The sequence below is a fragment of the Medicago truncatula genome, chromosome 7 (genome assembly GCF_003473485.1).
Source record: "Medicago truncatula cultivar Jemalong A17 chromosome 7, MtrunA17r5.0-ANR, whole genome shotgun sequence".
Taxonomy (NCBI): domain Eukaryota; kingdom Viridiplantae; phylum Streptophyta; class Magnoliopsida; order Fabales; family Fabaceae; genus Medicago; species Medicago truncatula.
This window is the reverse complement of record NC_053048.1, coordinates 6319225-6340193: the sequence shown is the minus strand read 5'-3', so window position 1 is coordinate 6340193 and position 20969 is coordinate 6319225. Positions and strand designations below refer to the sequence as shown.

Sequence of the window (20969 nt, the reverse complement as noted above, 5' to 3'; positions counted from 1 at the left end):
GTAACCCCTTACAAATCATGTAAATACCAAATGCCCCTTTTTCTTATTATATACCAAATGTTATTAAAGTGATTTTAAAACTAAATTTCATTTTATTATATATTTAAAAAAATAAAAAACTCAAATTTTTCGAAATTCCCTTTTGAAATATACAAAACTCCTTCCCTGATGATTGAAGGGTTAACTAAAAAAATATTAACTATAAAATTTTTCACATTTTAAAATATATGTGATTTAGACTTAAAAAAATAAAATATTAACTCACCTTGATTCTTCCAATCTCACCGTGAATCCAAACATGCATTAAATTTTTATATTTGTATGTCAATGAATTGTCTGCTCACTAGTAAAAGTTTGACCACATAACCTCAAGGGATAAAGTGTTTTTTTTTTTTTAGGAATCAAGAAACACAGCTTATATTTCATTTAAAATGGTTGTAAAATAATCATTAACATTATTCTAATTAATCATACTTCTCTCCTTCTCCAATTACTTTTTAAACTGTACATTTGTATAGACTAGAGTATGGGTGTTTATTTTAACCAGATTTGTAGTTTATTTAAAACCACATCCAACTATGATTCTAACGATTTGGAGAAATTTATTTTGGTTTAATTGAACCATATCTTTCTCTACTTGGATAGATAACCCATGACCAATTTGACAGATATCCATAACTAAAGACAACCGAAACACGTTAGTAAATATTAAACTTGTTTGTAAGGAGTTAAATCATGCCTCATAAGAGTGTCGGTTCAACTCTGAGTGACAGCGTGAGGACCTCTTTGGTGGATGAAATGTACCTCTTTTAACGTTCATTGAGCCCTGAAGTATACCCTAACCTTAGTGATCCCCTGATAAGTTCCAAAATTACATAATAACCCTTAATTTTATGTAAATATTAAAAAACATCTAGATTATACTCACTCCGTTTTTAAATATAAGCAAATTTTACATTTTAAATTCATTCAATTAATGATGTATGTGGTTTATAAGCAAATTTTTTGGGAACACTCTTTAAATATTATACGTTTAATAATTATTCTTTAAAAATGTTAAATTTTCAACTTCAAACTTACTTTATTACACAAACTTTCATAAAAAATTGTCATTTAAAATTCTTAACCAATACCCCGAAGTCAGAGGCAGAGCCACCGGTTAATATTTCCTATTTTTCTTTATCAACTTCCATTAAACCCTCTTGAAAAGATGATGTATCATTTTCCCAACGGAAGAAAATGTTGAAGCAGTACTAAATATACCGTCCACCACCACATTATTGACCCTTTGACTGACCCGTTTTATTTTCCAATATTATTTCACATTTCACAACATGATTCACACTTCAATTTTCTAATCCACCGTCCATATTCCATTGACCATTGAACTAGCATGTTGTATATTATATCTTCACTATATATATAAATCACCATTGCATATTTTATTCATCACACAAGCTAGTAAGAATCAACAAACAATATAACTAAGCAATTTTATTCTATCATCTAACAACAATGGCCTCTTCAAGCTATGCTTTGAGAACTATTCCATCGTCCTTTGTTAGACCAACTGCTTTTGCCACCACCCCAAGATCCTTTCTCACCCCCTCATCTGCTTTCACACCCTTCACTTCATCAAAGAACCTAAAGATGAACGCTGCATTCTCAAAATCTTGCTTTTCTTCAGTGCCTATGAAATCTTTTACTTGCAAAAGCCAAGTAACTGAGTATGCTGACACTGGTAATAATCATATTCAAAATATCATACCAAATATACATATTTTTCAAAAGTTTCTTGATTTTTTAATTGATACATTTTTTTTTTGTTTCTTTGATTTAATTTGCAGAAAAAGTTCAAGAAATGCATGTGTATGAGCTTAATGAGAGAGACCGTGGTAGCCCAGCTTACTTGAGATTAAGCAATAAAAGTGTCAATTCTCTTGGTGATTTGGTCCCCTTTAGCAACAAAGTAAATTTCTTTTTATTAATTCTCCTCTATATTTTATCTTTGTGATCAAAATTATTGATAGTTTTATTATCGGTTTAATTTCTTTGTTGTTCCAACTTCATAAAAAAATTGTTTATGGATCTAAATGAATATTTTTGACAAATTCTTAGACTTAATTGCAGTTTTTTTTTTCTTTTGCTAAGTGACCTATTTCAAAATTTTCAAATAATTTAAGGATCTAGAGAGTCGTTAACTTTATTTTGTTATGATTTATTATACTGTAGTAGTCTCATTGTGTCATTTAGATTGAGCTTTTCATGTTTGGTGATGATTGTGCAAATGTTACTAATTAAATTAATATTAATCTTGAATTATGCAGTTATACACAGGAGATCTACAAAAACGTATTGGAATAACAACTGGTATTTGCATTTTAATCGAACACAAAGCTGAAAAGAAAGGTGATAGATATGAAGCAATCTACAGTTTCCATTTTGGTGATTATGGTCACTTAGCAGTTCAAGGACCATATTTAACCTATCCTGAGGACACTTATCTAGCTGTGACTGGTGGTTCTGGAATATTTGAAGGTGTTAAGGGTCAAGTGAAGTTGCATCAAATTGTTTTTCCATTCAAGATTTTCTATACATTTTATTTGAGAGGTATTAAGGATTTGCCACAAGAGCTTCTTGGTAAACATGTTGAGCCTTCTCCTGCTGTTGAAGCTTCTCCTGCTGCTAAAGCTCTTGAGCCTCATGCTGTCATTGCTGGTTTTACAAATTAGTTAATTTTGTTGGTGGTTTTTGTTTCTTGTTTAGTGGAGAAATAATAAGTGGTTTGATGATTGATTTTGTAATGGAGATTTTTCTTTTTGCATAATGCTTGGTATGAGTAGTTGTTTGAATATGACAAGGAAAAAAAATGATGCAAAAGTACCATGTGGTTGTCATCATTGAATTTGGACCATAAATTAATATTTCAGTTGGAATTTGGACCATATATTTATTTTTCAGTAATTGCATTCTTTTCTCTTCTAGTGTAATTTGGACCTTAATCTTATATTGCTTTTCATTTATTAGTTTAATTCCCTTATGGATCCTTTTTCGCAATTTTATAATACAGAGATATTATACTTTTTAGAGTTGTAGAATATATTCATCCTACTGCAGTGTACACCCTTCGATCACTAATATAAACAAAAAATTATATTTTAGGTTCATTCATTTAATGATGTATGTGGTTTATAATAAAGATCATGTAGATCTTAAATGAATGAATCTAAAATGTAAAATTAGTAGTTCCGTTGGAACTAGAAAATCAAGAATTTTATTGTAGTTTTTTTTGCAAAGTCTATAGTTCAAATTCTCACAACTAACATACTAACAACTAATATTTACGTATAATGTCCATCCTTCAATCTTGTACACATGTGTCATGAAAATTTTCTAGTACAAATAGAAGAGTACAATCCTAATATGACGGATTGCTGTTCTGTTTGAAGCAAAAAGGTACTACAAATGAATCTAATATTATATATTTGCGATCGATGCACCAAAAAAGCAAATATACACATTATTGGTTTGCATCTTGTAGTCCACCATTGAATAATTCCCCTAACTGGCTGGACATATTGTGATGAGAATCAATGGCAATTAGGTTCTGCCATAATGGTCACAAGTGTTGATCCAAAAGTTAGATATGAATTAATCATAATTAAATGCAATAGTCTAGAGGCTAAAGATAGGGATTTGTGTATAAAATGAGAAAGGTATAAGGAACTAGGAGCAAGAATTTTTGGATCCATCATAACTAAATTCTGCATTAAGCTTTTTCTTGTTGTTACGTGTCTTAAAGGTAAATGTTAAGATAATGAACTTTGAGGAATATGAGTAACCCCTTAATAATGAGTGCATCTTTGCTCCATTTCACTTTCCTCAATTTACCCCATTTCTAGTAATGGATGTGTGACATGTGTATAAAAGAAAATCAATGGCTGTCATTAAATGGCTTGAAAAAAGCAATTCTTAAATGAAAAAAAAGACTACGCGCGCTCTCTACTCTTATCAAACTCTTCTTCTTCCTTTCTCAGATAGCTTTCCACCTTCCTCCCCCATTATCATCGAAGCCACCTCTTCCTCCAACCGGCGCCGGTGCCATCTCTCCATCTCTCTCTCTCGCCGCTGCACCTCTCTCTTGGTCTCCATCAGCGTCATGAGAGAACCCCACCATCCCGCTACCAACACTAGCCAACCCGTCGCCGCCGTCTCCAACCATCCCAGCGCCGCTGCCATTGTTTTTGATCAAGGTAATATAGTTTGACATCTCTGTTTTATTATTTGCCATCTCTTTACGTGATGATGTTTTACCCTGTTGATGAAAAATTAGGGTATTACGTGATGGTTAACTTAAGTCACCATCTGTATAAATCTATCTACCTTGTTTCATTTACATGATGGTTCACTTACGTGATAGTTTATGGACACCATTTTATAAATTTATCTACCTTGTTTAATGTAAGTCTAAGTTCTTATGTCACTATCTGTCCCCAATGCTTTTTTAATAGTAATAGATAGCTTTTATGGTCAAAAAATTCTTATGTAGTCTAAGTTCTTCAAGTATATTGATCTGAGACATTGTTTCATGTAAGTTTATGCCTGCAATTATCGGTTATGGCGATCTTAATTGTAAATTTTGGTTTTTTCAGATTGTGTCGATAAATTGGTGAACGACATTCATGAACATAATGTGCAACACGGACAAGGAAGTATTGCCAACAATGTACCTCACTTGGAAATGAAGTTTGATTCTGAGTCGGCGGCTTATGAATTTTATAATGAGTACAGTAAAAGAATTGGATTTGGTATTCGTCGAGAATATGGAAATAAAAGCAAAGTAGATGGAGTTTTGACTTCAAGAAGATTCACATGCTTCAAAGAGGGTGTACGGGGTGTTGACAAAAGACGTCAACCAAAAGGGGAGCCTAGAGCAGAAATTAGAACGGGATGTGTTGGCGCGTATGGTTATTTCACTCGATCGGAAGATAGAGAAATATAAAGTTGTTGACTTTATAGCTGAACATAACCACGAACTTCAACCTGAGCATGTTCATATGATTCGCTCTCATCGACGCATATCTGATACACAAGCATCACAAATTGTCTTGGGAGATGAATCTGGATTAAGACCAAAAGATTTGCATGAATATATATCCAAGCAAGCTGGTGGAATAAAGACAGTTGGTTTTACAAAAAAAGACCTTACGAAAAAATCCCTTCTTTCAAGTGGTTATTTGAAACATTTCTCAAGGCAATGGGTGGTAAAAAGCTAAAAACCATGATGACGGATCAAGATGCTGCGATGGCTAAGGCTATTTCCTTAGTTATGCCAGAAACATTTCATGGATTGTGCACTTGGCATATAAGACAGAATGCTTTACGGCATGTGAACCACTTGTATCAAAAGAGTTCACGATTCGGTTTGGATTTTGAAGCATGCATAAATCTACATGAAGATGAGGGTGAATTTTTGAATGCTTGGAATTCTTTGCTTGTTGAGCATAATATATTGGAAGGGTCGTGGTTGCATACAATTTTTCAATTGAAGGAGAAATGGGCATGGACATATGTCCGGAAAACATTCACTGCAGGTATGAGATCTACTCAATTAAGTGAGAGCTTTAATGCTGATTTGAAGAACCATTTGAAGTCTGATTTAAATTTGGTACAATTTTTTACACACTTTAAAAGAGCTGTTAATGGTAAACGAAACAAAGAGTCAGAAGCTGAATATGAGTCAAAAAATAAGCTTCCTAGATTGAAAATGAAGAAGGCTCGTATGCTCATACAAGCTGCAAATGTTTACACTCCAAGAATATTTGAGGAGTTCCAAGAGGAATATGAAGAATATCAAGACACTTGCATAAAAGATTTGAAAGAAGGCTTGTATGCTGTCACAAACTATGATAATCCAACGGAGAGGATAGTTATGGGAAATGCTATGGAACAAAAAGTTTCTTGTGATTGTCGTAAATTTGAGACACATGGCATCTTATGCAGTCATGCTTTGAAAGTTTTAGATGTCATGAACATTAAGTTAATTCCTGAAATCTATATACTTAAGCGATGGACAAGAAATGCAAGGTTGGGAAGTGATCAAGATTGGAAAGGGAGGCATGTTGAATTAGACATAAAAGCCCATTTTATGAAGCGGTACAATGAGTTATGTCCTCGAATGGTTAAGTTGACCAACAAAGCTTCAGAAACTCATGAAACTTACACATTTTTGTCCAAAGTTTATGAAGAGTCCAGCAAAATAATTGATGATATGTTGGCCAAAAAGTATGTGGATGGAGAATCAGGTGGCATGGTTCATGTATCCATATCAATTGCAAATGATGAAATTGACAATGTGGACACCGTTGGCATGGCAAAAGGCATAGCTAATCGAGAATGTTCACGCAAGCAGAAAAAGCGATATAAATCTTGGATTGAGAAAAAAGATAAAAAGACAAAGATGTGCTCAAAGAGAAAGAGGTCTGGTGAAAATTTAGTGCAGTCGTTACCGGTAAGTAGTTTTTATCAATGTATTAAATTTTATTACAGTTGTTACCGGTAAGAAACGATATTATTTATTTACCTTTTCTTACATTATGCAGCAAGAAACTACCATTCAAGCGACACAATCAAGTCAAGTTGACAATGGAACTCAACATCAAGCTACAATCCAAGAGTCATAACCAAGTCAAGTTGACACATACATTCACATTCGTGGTGCTGCTATTTTCGATTTTGGCTGTTTTGACAGTTAGGGGTAGCTGCTACCGTGGTGTTTTCTTTTGATTTTGGGCACTGTCAACTATTTTGTAGTGGCTTTTTGCTGTTCTGTTGTTTCTGTTCAGCTTGTTCAGCTGCAACGTAATATTTATCACCTGCGCAACGTGTTGCTAATAGCGGATACTGTGATTTCGTCACTGTAATTAAAAATTCTGTAACGAACACATGATGCATGATTTTGTTAAGTGGTCTATTATAAAATAAATTCTAACACTGTTATCATAAATTGAAGTATTCAATTACGGCGACGTTACTAATGTTATAAGAAGTAAATCCTTATTGACTTAATGTTTCTAACAATATCTTCACCACAATGAAATGATGTGCAAATATGTAGACATGTTTAGAACTCAAGTCCTACGCAGTTATCAGAAATTGCGGTGTTTTATTTACTTATGAGTTAAGGGAGTTATCGGAACTCAGTTCTTTTAATTACTTATAAGTTGATAGCCTAATAAACTTGCTAATAGCTTATACAAACAACGTCGCGACTTCACTCCGCAAAATAATATTTGCCACAACATAATATTTTCGATCACAGTTTCTAAATAATGTGTCCCGTGTACAAATTAAGAATATTTTTCTGTTAAGGATATTTTGCTCACAGTTTCACATCGAGGATTCTTTATATACACTCACATTCCATAAATTAAGAATATTTTATATACATCCAGAATATGTTGATAGCCTAATTAAGAATATTTGATCACAGTTTCACATCCAGGATTCTTTAAATACATTCACTAGAAATCAAGAAGAATATTGTCTGTTAGGCATTTTCTGTGCTCCCCTCTTCATTCCTTCATTCTCCTATTTGTACAATCAAGAAGAATATTTTCTGTTAGGCATTTTCTCCTATTTTTACTGACGACAGCACCTGTAAAAGTGGTTTTCTCCTATTCCTTCATTCTCCTATTTCTATTTGATGTTTCTATTAAGAATATTTGATCACAGTTTCACATCCAGGATTCTTTAAACATTTTTTTATGGTATGAATTCCTTCAAGAAAATGAAGCAACTCTTAAACATTTTTAAGGTTTCATAAATGGCGGTTTGAAGCGGCGGTGGCGGTGAAGAGAAAAGTTTGACTGACGATGATTTAGGTGAGGTGATGTGGAGTATAAGGGGGAGAGTGCGCCGGACAAGGGAGGGAGAGGTGGGCGGCGGCGGCGGGAGGGAGAGAGGTGCTATCTGAGATGAGAAGGAAGAAGGAGAGTTTGTACGCGTAGTATTTCTCATAGCAGAGCGCGTATGTCTTTTTTTTCATTTAAGAATTGCTTTTTCCAAGCCATTTAATCACAGCCATTGATTTTCTTTTATACACATGTCACACATCCATTACTAGAAATGGGGTAAATTGAGGAAAGTGAAATGGAGCAAAGATGCACTCCTTAATGATAGTTTGGTATTGGAGGGCAGCCGTTGGTGGAAATAGGTAGCAATCAAGCACGGACACTCCTCGTATTAACTGTTCTAGTGTTGGTTATGTGTCGTGTCCGATATAACACATATAATTACATTAAATTATTTGATTTTTTTAAATTATTAGGAGTATCGGCGTGTCAGTATCCATGTCGTGTCTGTTATCTATGTCTGTATCCATGCTTCATAAATATGTAGACAGATCAAGCGAGGTCTATGGCTTTGCCTACATCAATGTCGGTTAAATCAGACTTTTTATTTATTTACAAAAACAAGTTTAAATTTTTTATTAAGTTTTTTTAGCTAAAAATGTCAACCTAAGAATTCTAAAGGCAAAACTTACTTAATAAGCTAATCAACTCTTCAACATAAGAAATGCTAAGATTAGCATAAGATAGTTATTTACATCAAATACAACACTGTTCATATTGGAGAACATCTTTAGGGTTGCAAAATAGGTTCTAACACATAACTAGTCAAAGAAAGTGGAAGATATGGCTCATCAGATGACCTCTGGAAAAGTTTGATCAGACATGTGTAAAACACACATGATTTGAATAGATAAAGTGATTAAATGATTGAATGAAAAATTATATTCAATATCACTTCTACATTCTGTTACAATGTGGATCTTATTTATATATATTTTATCTGGTAGTGATTAGAGAATGACAACGGTTGCATGCGGTGTTCTGACACGGTGGTGGTGTAGTTTTTACGGTCGAGCGAAAGATGCTCGTAAACACGTTACCACTCCAACGCCCAAGTCAGTGTGAGAGATGAGGTTGAACAGGGTTGTTCCTATGAATCTAGAGGCCCGACACTGTAAGTAAAAAGAGACAAGTAATAAAATAAAAACGTATTTTTTTTAAAAGAGCAATGTTCTATTTAAGTTGAAAATGAAATCCGTAAACATAAGAAATACTCATCATTGTAACTAACACAAAAAATATCCATATTAGAATAAAATTTTACAAGTTCAGACAAATACCTTTATCAACATTCCAGTCACTAAAACGAGAAGGAAAGTCTGGAACGCACGTATCAGAGAAATGAGAATACAATATTTTTTTAGTTGAGGTAATAGTACCGGACTATAATTTCTTTTTTTAGTCCCATACCTTGAGGAGGCCCAGCTCCATTGTGCTCCTTGCTCCCCCCAAGGGACGGCTCTGAGGTTGAATATGTGGGAGTGAGTGTGAAAATGAATCGTATCTTGGAAGTGACGTTGAGTCACCCTTGTATAGGCGAAAGAGACGCTAACAACTTTCATAAAATGCGGCGCCTCATCAGGGAACCGTTTGAAGCTCTTAAGGTATTATGCCCTGATTGGGCTTAATCCACGTGACTTTATGGAATTGGGTTTTCTAGCCGATTTAGAAGAGTACTCCATCCTCCATTGCATAAGTTAGTTACTAGTCACTAGCATCCTTGTAACTAACTTAACATAACAACATACACAACCACTACTATCATTTGAATTACTCTGCAATATGGATGGATTTTATCGAACTAAAACAATTTTTTTTTTTAAATGGTCAATGTTAAAATTATTAGGATTATTATGCAAGGAGTTGGTTTCGAAAGATCGAGTTCCATATCACTATGCTCCTTAGCTCCTCCACATCGGCCACCAAGTCATCTTTATATCCCCTAAACTCAATAATTTAGGCTTAAATGTAGTTTGATCCTCTTATCATGGTCAATCCTCAATTTTTGTTCCCATCATTTTTTATTTCGCAATTTTGGTTCTTGGTAAACCTGTTGAGCCTTTCTCTGTTGTTAAAGCTTTCCCTGCTGCTAAGGTTCTTGACCAAATATGGAAAAAAATGTTGCATAAAAGTTTTGAACATTTTTTTTTCCAGTGAAGGAAAGTCCATGTGGTTGTCATCATTGAATTTGAATTATAAATTAATATTTTCGTAATTGTTTGTTGTTTTATGTTCCTGTAAGTAATATGACTCCCTCCACCTATCTTCACACCATTATTATAATATATAAGCTATGTAGCACACATTATTATAATATATAAGCTATGTAGCACAAACGTTTTTCGGATTAGGTGTGTTCCGATGTCGGAAAGGTGTTCAACACCAACACATTATCGATATTTGTAATTACACTAGATTATGTAATTTTTTCAAATTATTAGTGTCCGTGTCGTGTCCTGTGTCCGTGTTCGTATCCGTGCTTTATAGTATATAAGTGTCCAACACCAATATATTTGACTACATTTACCTTAAAATATAGATATATATATATATCTGACTACATTTAATTAATTAATTTTCTCAAATTAATACTAGTGTCAGTGTCGTATTAAGTGTATGTGCAAATGTTTCATAGGTTGAAACTAAAAATAATGAATTTACTGTAATTTTCTTTCTAAATCTTGAATTATATTACTGCCTTTGATTCGTATTGTACTGATAATCTTGGACAAACTCAAAAGTACAAGGTTTTGTTTCTATTACAAACTCAGAAGTACAAGATTATGTTTCTAGTACAAATTGGGCAGTACAATCTTAATTAAACATATTACTGTTCTTTTTGAAGCAAGAAGATAGTACCAGTATAATGAATGAAGGATTGTGTACTACATTGAGTACATTCTCCATAATAGTCAAATATGAAACCAACTAACCAAATAATATTATTAATTTATTATATATGTTCTTAATATGCAGTGGATGCACCAATTCAGCAAATACATATGTTGGTCCATTGAATTTCCCTTAGTTTGTTGGTCCATGTTGTGATGGGAATCAATGGCAACTGAGATCATTAAGCTAACTTATGTTGAATGATAAAATCCAATATTATTTGACATTGATTCTCATCACAACTTGGTCCAGTCTACCTTGGAATCTCATTCTAGTATTTTCCTTATCCTTTCAATATCAGAAGTGAGTTATGAGAAAAGTTGAACCAAACACAAGCAAATACTACAAATTTTGACAGGTAACTTTTGAAATTCATTCTTTTTATTGTCGTAGCTAGAAATAGATTACACATTTTACTGTAATTCTTATTTTCAGTTGGTGTGATATATATAACAGCTTGAATGTTTTATATAGTTACTAATCTCTAGTGATATGGTTCACTAGAAGGCCTTAGAGAGATTTTGAGCTGACATATGTGAAACACATACAGTCTGAATATAGAGACCGTAAAGATGAAATCATAAAAGTTAATGTTGACGGTAGTTCTCTTTCTAATCCTGGGAGATCAGGTTTTGGAGGTCTTATTAGAAACAATAATGGTGATTGGTTGCTGGGTTTTTCTGAATTTTGTGGTATTACTTCTTGTTTGGCAGCCGAATTGTATGTCATTTTTCATGGCCTTCGTGTTGCGTATGATGCGGGCCACGGGAACATTATTCTTGAATCAGATTCTAGGATGGCCCTTGATTTAATCATGTCGGATGTCCAATCTCATCATCCTCATGCTCCTATGATTAGTCAGATTGTCCAACTGCAACATCGAGATTGGATTGTTCATTTTCAGCATACCCTTCGTCAAGGTAACGAGTGTGCAGATTGGCTTGCTAAGCATGGTGCTTCTTCTTCGAATGCTCTAAAGTCTTGGATTTTCTGCCCTCCTCATCTCTATCATTCCCTTTTAGATGATACTCTTGGAGTTACTCGCTTGAGATTGTAGTTTGGTTTTGTTTTTATCATTTCGTAATTTAGCATGGAGTAACACTTTTAATTCCAATTTAACTTGTACTATATAACAAGTTAATAATATAGAATGGAGTGAGTGAAATCAATGCTAAATTGGGTCAACAAATGTGTAACGCTTTTGAGGTAATTAAATTGGAATAAAAAGTGTGCACCAAAAAAAAAATATTGGAATAAAAAGTGTGAGAGATACAAGTATTGTCGGGACAAAGAGGGAAAGAAAGACTATGGTCTTGGTCAATTAAAATGAATGAAATAATATGCATTCATGATTCTATTAAATTCCACATTGAAAGTCATTGTAAAAATTCAGCATAGTAGTAAAAATGGAAACAGTAAATTACACTCTCTTCCCCTCAAAGAGTAAAAATGTTAAAATATACACTTTTCTTTCTTGAAAAGTAAAATCTACACTCTCATCCCCTATAAAATGTTTGAATTACAACCATCTCCCTTAATAATTAAATATGCACTACACTTTCATCTATTTTAACATAAATAAATTAAATATTTCTATGATATATACTAATTTTGATCCACCATTTAAGAAAAAAAAAATTCATTTCTTAAAAAAAAAAAATTCTTTATAATTTTGTCAATGAGAATTAAATTTAAATATTTTGCTATTAATTTTATAATTTATAGTATGAAATTAACTTTTAAATAACCTTCTTTATTAATTTTTCACATATTTTAATTTTTTTTTTGTTGTTTCATATTTTATAATAGGCTTTAAAATTACATATTAATGAAATTGTTAATAAAAACTAGCGAAAAATATGTATTCAAATTTTGATTATATTAAAATAGACCCGCAATACTATTTTTTCCGATGTGTGTTAAATTATTATTATTTTGCTATATTATTAGAAATAAAATAAAAATATATTGAAGGAGTAAAATGTAGATTTTAACATAAGAGAAGAAGAAAATGTAATTCAAGCTTCTCTTAGGGGAGGGGAGAGAAATGTTTTCTAATATGTTTTGAATGAGGGGAGAAAAGTGTATATTTTAACATAAGAGAGGAGGGTAGTGAAATTCAAACATCTTTGAGAGGAGGGAGTGTAATTTACTCAAATGAAAAATATGATTATTTATTCACTAAAGACAAGATGAGACAAACGTGTGAGATAAAACTAGAGTCTACGATTTCCTTCTTTCATAATGCTAATATAATTATGGCATTATGACTGATAAATAGTCTTAAATTGTTTGTTTTCTAACAACGGTTAAAATTATGTTCTTTATCCAAATCATTTTGTTTGTTCTCATGTGAATTTTTGAAATTGTCCATACGTGAAAAAATTTCACGGGAGTTAAGTCCCGCTTTTTAAAACTTGCAGCTTTTCATTTTCATTTTGCTGAAACACTATATAGTTACATATCACCAAACAAAGTTCATGTACAAGCCTAATAAGCCAAAGTTCCTTAGAGCTCCTTATCAAAAGAATTAACTGCAACATTTAAATGGATTTTTTTTCTTGAAAGAAATGTGAACTGTGTCAAGTTATTAAAAAGAAACCCATCATTATTCCCCCCTCTATCCGTGTTTCCTCCGATTTATGCAAGATATTTCTCTAACTAATCTTTTAGTTCCCCTTTATTTTTTGGCGCCGTTTAAGGTACACGACCCTTATGGATCTTGTATGGTGCATGACATGCTTTTACAAGTTTTTTTTTTTTTATGTTGGTCTTATAACTTACATGTGTAGGTCAACCCAGTATTAGTTACCTGTTGTTGCAGGTAATCAGTATTATATTAATCACATATACAAATTGAGTGTTGAGGTTATTTTGGGTAGTTCAAAAGTAATACCTTTCCTCTTTTCCTTGCCTTTATTGAAACGAAGAACATCTTCCTTCACAATTTCTTCATAACTAAACAAATTTTAATTTAACATGGACTAAAAACACTAACGAAAATTTTTGTAAGGACTAAAAAGTGTGATTTATTTTTATAACGACTAAAATCAAAACTGCAGATATTTATAGGGACCAAAAACTTAATTAACTCTAATATTAGTGATTAAAAATTGCTATCACACATGATTTGATTATTAATTGGTAGCTCTCATACATTATTAATTGTTTAGAAGATATTTTAGATTGATTAGTCATTGAACGTTATTTCATCGTGATGCATCCAAATAAGTGTTTTTGTATCCTGCTGTGGCATTGGAGTTATGTTTGAAAAAATAATAATAAACGTTGATATAAGGTAAATTAGTAGTGTATTCAAATTTGACTTTTTCATATTCCAAGGTAAATAAACGTAAAAAAAAAAAGGTAAATTAGTAGTATTAATTAGGGTTATGTTTGAAAAAATAATAATAAATGCATCTAGTATTAATTAGTAGTATTAATTAGGGTTATGTTTGGAGTACACCCTCCGGTCACTATTATAAGCAAAAACTAACATTTTAGATTCATTCATTAAATGATGTATATAGTTGATAATAACACCCTTTACGTAAATTGTTTGCAAAATCATTTAAGTTATTAAAGATCAACTTTAAAGATTAAAATATATTATCCTAGTGGGTCAACCTGCAAAGAAATCTGTGCCATTCAAAATGTTCTTTCTAAATCCAATGGCTCACAACCAATTTACAAACTAAAATAAAATAAAATTGTAGTCTCTTATGGTAGGAGACCCATTAAGGTCGCCTACCGTAGCCAGAGCCTTATTTTCTATGCTAACACGTTCTGCATAAATGTAACTACCACAGTGCACTGTGGATAATTAATTGTAAGATAAAGGCTACATACGTAACATGACTTAGGGAACGAGCAAAACCGTTTGGATAAAGAGCAGAATTCCAACTCTTAATTGATGCATTCACTAAATGTTTTTATTCTATTGTTATTAAGAAATGGCCCCTTCTAATACGATTTGTTATATACACCCCGTCTATAACCTTAACTTTGCTTTATCCACCCCCTATAAAAAAATTTAAGGCCCCCTACGGACATAGGCCCCAGGCCGTTGCGCTCGCGGCCGATGCCTAGGGCCGGCCCTGGTCATGATCATACCTTGCACACTTATACTACCAACATCCTTCATATTCGAGATATTTTACATGAAAATGGAAATACAACATTGGTGCATGTTCTTAGGGAACAAAACATGTGTGTTGATTTTACGGCTAAGAAAGGATCACATGCAAGGTACTCTACTCACTGGAATTGCCCTCCGCCCGGCATGGAATCTCTCATTCTGAGAGATAAGCTTGGAACTTAATTTCGTCACTCTCTCTTCTTACTTTTTCTTTTTCTGTCGTTACATTGTAACACTACCAAAAAATACCTATATCTAAAGAAAATACATTAATTTGGTCTGAGTTTTTCCTTTTTCCATTTTACCCTTTATTTATTTTAAGATGCTAAACTAGTCCACCTAATTTGACACCACAGGTAATCGAATCTGAGACTACCATGTTGTGAGTTATTGGCCTTGAGAACGATTCAACTTTCTCGTTTGGTTGCTCTGACATTTCTTATCCTTCACTCGACTGAGGGGTTTTTTTAATTACAATTTTATCTTTTGTATAATATTACTTAAATCTTTAATTAAAAAATTAATTAAATCATATTATAATATGAATAATTCCAATACATTACTCTCTCTCTCTCTCTCCCTCCCTCCCTCCCAACCCCTAGTTGTCAACCCTTTTCTTCTTCATCCATCAAAGATGGACGATAAGGTTAATTGACTCAAAATCACCTCTCAAAATTGTTTTTTCTTCTTCTTCTTCTTTTAGTTAAATAAGTTATTTTCACATATTTATAATCTTATTTAATTTGTTTTTTGTGATTTCGGCGTCTTTGCACGACTTTGTTTGTTTTGATTTTCCTTCTTAGTGTGGTATTTATTTGATTTAGGTTGAAAAGATTAACTTTGAGCAAATTCAGACTCAACCAATGACTTTGGCGTTGCCAGCGTTGCAGATACGGAGACAACATGAGTATTCCATATACTTGAATATAATCATACTTGTAAGCATAGATACTCTGTCGTTTTATGCCATTACCAAAAATGTTTTGAGTTTGTTCGCATATTCATCTTTTTTGTTTTTACTGTATTTAAATTTGTATTATATTGATGTAAGAAAAAAATTCCAATACAATAGAAATAATATAAGTTAAATCTTTATTATCGAAGAAGCCCATTTCAAACAACCTTGTCAAAAAAACAATTAAAACCCTAAAAACAACAAAACTCATCCCGCTGCTGCTTTTTATCATAGTCATCAAGTCGGAGTCGTACTAAATTCAATTTCCCGGAAACACACCGCCGAACTTCGCCGCCGACCACCGCACGCAGTCGCAAACTCTTCCAGGTTTTCCTTTTTTCCTTTTTATTTATTTTATTTTTCATGATGCTGCTTCCTCTCTCGTGGATTCGTTTCTACCACGATTCCACAGAATTGCATCACAGAGGAACATACCCCCCACTCCGCACCGATTCGCAACATAGAATTGTTTAATTTGATATATATCAATGCTTATGTGAATTAGATCCTGTTACTTATTAGGGAATTAGGATGAATTGATTCATAAACTATGCTGCAATTATCTTATTCTGTTTTGAAATTTTTAATTTTTATGTGCAATGCTTAGTTTATACGATTGATTTAAAAAAATTGCGTGAGTGAGTTGGATTGTGTTGTTTATTAGTGAATTAGGGTTAATTGATTGATAAATATGTTGCAAATATCTTGTAACAACTGTTTTGTGTGAAGTGTACTCGGTTTTTGATTGAAAGTTTTCAACTTTAATCATAATTCCTATTTTTTGTGATTGGTTTCTTATCTGTTTATGTTAACATATGAATGATGATGTGGGTTTATATGAAAGGATGATATTATATGGAAATTGATTGAAAAACAATGTGGAAATTATCTTACTTTGTTTGACGGAAGTGTTTTCTTTTCGTGTATCATTTGAAAATTTTGAACTTTGGCCCGTTTCGATTGGCTTATTGTTGAGTTTATAAAAAATAGCTTATGCAAATAAATAAACTCTTATTATAATTCGTAAATTCTCACTAATTCATAAGCTCTCAGTAAAAAAAATTGTAACTTCCTAAGTTGCTTTTTTCATTTATGAATAATGCATAAAAACTTATTTATATCTCTATCTTATGAATAATGCATAAACTCAAAATAAGGCTATCCAAACAGACACCCTTTATGCACTATGTTTATGTTACGTTATTCATTTATCTATTTATGCCAAGATAGGGTTATAGGCTATACTTAAAGAGTTATGTTATAAACCGACATAGAATTGATGATGAGAGTTTATCTGAATAATTGAATGATGGCCTGTTTGGATTGGCTTATTTGAGCTTATCTATTGGTATAAGTTTTATGAGACTGTTTGGAAGAACTTTTGAAACCAGCTTATGACATTTTTCATATGCTTTTTACAGCTTATTTGGTAGAACTTTTGAAACCAGCTTATGGCATTTTTCATAAGCTCTTTTCAGCTTATTTTCATAACTTCTCCTAGATAGCTTATGAATACAGCTTATAGTTATACAAATACAGTTTAACTTTATTTTATAATTTTTTTTAAGGCAACTTTGTTTTATAATTTGCTATTAAAATAGTTTATCTAAGCTTATACATAAGTGCCTATCATGATAATTGTGCTATAAGCTTCAAATAAGCTATTTATCCAAACAGGCCCTTAAATACAATTTTCACTTTATGCATGATTCCTATTCTATATGATTGATTTATTATCTGCTATTTATGCCAACCTAGGGGCCATAAATGATGCTGTGGTTTTAATCTGAATGAACGAATGGTATTAATAAGATTTTCACTTGTTTCAGTTTTCTACAATGGGTAAGAAAAAGTCAGAGGATGCAGGACCATCTACAAAGACTAAACCAGGAAGCAAAGATGTTTCTAAGAAGGAAAAATTTTCTGTCTCTGCCATGTTGGCAGGCATGGATGAAAAAGCTGACAAGCCTAAAAAGGCATCCTCGAATAAGGCGAAGCCAAAACCTGCTCCGAAAGCTTCTGCATACACTGATGACATTGATCTTCCTCCCTCTGATGATGATGAGTCTGAAGAAGAGCTAGAGGAAAAGCATAGGCCTGATTTGAAGCCACTTGAGGTGTCTATTGCTGAAAAAGAGTTGAAAAAGCGTGAAAAGAAAGATATTTTAGCTGCCCATGTGGCTGAACAGGCAAAGAAAGAAGCTCTTCGGGATGATCGTGATGCTTTCACCGTTGTCATTGGAAGTCGGGCTTCAGTGCTTGATGGAGACGATGGTGCTGATGCTAATGTCAAAGATATAACAATAGAAAATTTTTCTGTGTCTGCTCGGGGTAAAGAACTTCTGAAGAATACTTCTGTAAAGATATCTCATGGAAAACGGTATGGTTTGATTGGGCCGAATGGAATGGGCAAGTCAACACTATTGAAGCTTCTTGCTTGGAGGAAGATACCGGTGCCTAAGAATATTGATGTCCTTCTGGTTGAGCAGGAGGTAGTTGGCGATGATAAAACAGCGCTTGAAGCTGTTGTTTCAGCTAATGTTGAACTTATTAAAATTCGACAAGAAGTTTCTTATCTACAAAATGCAGCTTCTGGTGAAGAAGGTGTGGATAAAAATGATACTAACGAGGAAGAGGATGCGGGAGAAAAGCTAGCAGAGCTGTATGAACAATTACAACTGATGGGGTCTGATGCTGCTGAATCTCAAGCGTCAAAGATTTTAGCTGGTCTGGGTTTTACAAAGGACATGCAGGGCCGTCCTACAAAATCCTTTAGTGGCGGCTGGAGGATGAGAATTTCTTTAGCTCGAGCACTTTTTGTGCAACCCACTCTATTATTGCTCGATGAACCCACTAATCATCTTGACTTGCGGGCTGTTCTGTGGTTAGAGGAGTATTTGTGTCGTTGGAAAAAAACTTTGGTGGTTGTATCACACGATAGAGATTTTCTCAATACAGTATGCTCTGAGATTATTCATCTGCATGATTTGAAACTTCATTTCTATCGTGGAAATTTTGATGCTTTTGAGAGTGGGTATGAACAGCGTCGTAGAGAAGCGAATAAGAAGTATGAGACTTTTGACAAGCAATTGAAAGCAGCTAGAAGAACCGGGAACAAGGCTCAACAAGATAAGGTGAAGGACAGAGCTAAGTTTGCAGCAGCTAAGGAATCGAAAAGCAAAAGCAAGGGAAAGGGAAAGGTTGATGAGGATGAGACCCAAGTAGAGGTACCACACAAGTGGAGGGACTACAGCGTGGAGTTCCACTTTCCCGAACCTACTGAACTCACACCTCCACTTCTGCAGCTTATTGAAGTGAGCTTCAGTTACCCAAACCGAGAGGATTTTAGACTCTCGGATGTTGATGTTGGCATTGATATGGGGACTCGTGTTGCCATTGTTGGGCCTAATGGTGCTGGAAAATCTACACTGCTGAATCTTCTAGCTGGTGATTTGGTTCCAAGTGAAGGTGAAGTTCGAAGAAGTCAGAAGTTGAGGATAGGGAGATATTCCCAACATTTTGTGGACCTACTAACAATGGATGAAACACCTGTTCAGTACCTTCTTCGTCTCCATCCAGACCAGGAGGGGCTTAGTAAGCAAGAGGCTGTTCGTGCAAAACTTGGTAAATATGGGCTACCTAGTCATAATCATCTTACCCCCATTGTCAAACTATCAGGAGGGCAGAAAGCACGGGTGGTATTCACATCGATATCCATGTCAAGACCTCACATTTTATTGTTAGATGAACCCACAAATCATTTGGATATGCAAAGTATTGATGCATTGGCTGATGCGCTGGATGAATTCACTGGTGGAGTTGTTCTTGTTAGTCATGATTCTAGATTGATATCACGAGTCTGTGATGATGAAGAACGGAGTCAAATATGGGTTGTTGAAGATGGCACTGTCAGAAATTTCCCTGGAACATTTGAGGATTACAAGGATGATCTGCTGAAAGAGATTAAAGCTGAAGTTGATGATTGAGCTTCTTCTTGTGAGAACAATTTCCAAATGTATTTCTATTATTGTTATACAATTGTCCCGCCTGTATTTTACTGCTGATGATTACTTGCCCACAGATGCCAGATTTTGCCTCTCTTCTCTCTGCCCTTCATCTTCCACTGCACAACCAAGTGTGATTAATATGTTGCGGGAAATGTCATCTATGCTTTCTGTGAGACATACAGTTTAAAATTTATCAATAATATATAGAAATCTGTGGTTTAGCTTTTATGACTAAATTAACACTTGTATTGTTTCAAAAATTGTTGATGTTGTTTCCATTCAACAAATCTGCCTCATAATTATGTCTTTTGATTCAAATTTTGAATTGCTATATACTTCCATTTTGTAATTTATATCTTCTAATTTCATATCAAGTTGCTGTACTTGGCTGCATATTTTTGAAACGATGGAGAAGACATAATTCCTTGTGAAGGTATTGCTTCAGCTTTCAAGAATGTTACTTTATTTAGTTTCTTTTATATAAAATCGTCATTTTTTATAAGCAGCAAAATGTTCCAAACACAGTTGAAGTATTATTATTTGTTGTCTTACTTTTACTCCTGGTCATAATTTGATTATCAGCATCATGGTTGTGTTACCTTGATTATTAATATATTACTTCTGATCCCAATTGTTTGTCATATGATAGACCTCTCTCTTGGAAAGTATGAATTTTATCTGTGGTGTAACCTTCCCTAGACTTTCCACTTTTGTAGCTATTTGGAAATATGATTGTGGCTACTATTGATATGTACTGGTTGTTGAAAGTGAACATATGGTTATTAGTTATACAACATGTCATGTATGACAGATTATTTTGTTTCTTACCCGAATTGTTCTTTGAAATATGATTGAAGGTTGAGTTTTTAGTGGATGCATTGAAAGTGTTCTCATCGTAGTTGGTTCCTACGTATTTTGATTGTAGTAGTTGTTTAAGAGAAGATATTTGAAGTGATTAGGGTGTGCTTAGCATAAAGGCTGGACAGTGGAAATGTGAAAACTAGAGTGGCAGTATGTTCGGCAAAATTACGGTGGCATTTGTGAAGCTCCAGAGTGTGGCTTTT

At 33.5% G+C, this 20969-nt stretch overlaps 3 protein-coding genes across 5 annotated transcripts; all 3 read left to right on the top strand.

The window, feature by feature from the left end:
* The first annotated feature begins 1359 nt into the window (after positions 1 to 1359).
* On the top strand, positions 1360 to 2964 carry LOC25499834 (allene oxide cyclase, chloroplastic). Its single transcript, XM_013592389.3, has 3 exons — positions 1360 to 1741; positions 1848 to 1969; positions 2328 to 2964. The coding sequence occupies exons 1-3, from the start codon at positions 1516 to 1518 to the stop codon at positions 2730 to 2732; spliced, it is 753 nt and encodes a 250-aa protein (XP_013447843.1). The 5' UTR covers positions 1360 to 1515; the 3' UTR covers positions 2733 to 2964.
* Positions 2965 to 4680: 1716 nt separating this feature from the next.
* Positions 4681 to 6962, top strand: LOC112416545 (protein FAR1-RELATED SEQUENCE 5-like). The gene is made up of 2 exons (XM_039828284.1): positions 4681 to 6511; positions 6603 to 6962. The coding sequence occupies exons 1-2, from the start codon at positions 5258 to 5260 to the stop codon at positions 6681 to 6683; spliced, it is 1335 nt and encodes a 444-aa protein (XP_039684218.1). The 5' UTR covers positions 4681 to 5257; the 3' UTR covers positions 6684 to 6962.
* A 3902-nt stretch (positions 6963 to 10864) lies between these two features.
* LOC25497649 (ABC transporter F family member 4) lies at positions 10865 to 20298 on the top strand. Of its 3 annotated transcripts, XM_024770207.2 has the most exons (3): positions 16061 to 16225; positions 17728 to 19894; positions 19980 to 20298. In XM_024770207.2, exon 2 carries the CDS (start codon positions 17737 to 17739, stop codon positions 19882 to 19884), a length of 2148 nt encoding a protein of 715 aa, XP_024625975.1. In that variant the 5' UTR covers positions 16061 to 16225; positions 17728 to 17736; the 3' UTR covers positions 19885 to 19894; positions 19980 to 20298. The 3 variants fall into 3 exon arrangements, with proteins under 3 accessions (XP_039683237.1, XP_024625975.1, XP_013447726.1); XM_039827303.1 differs by lacking the exon at positions 16061 to 16225 and adding an exon at positions 10865 to 11163 and having other exon boundaries at positions 17728 to 20288; XM_013592272.3 differs by having other exon boundaries at positions 16062 to 16225; positions 17728 to 20288.
* Positions 20299 to 20969: the final 671 nt, after the last annotated feature.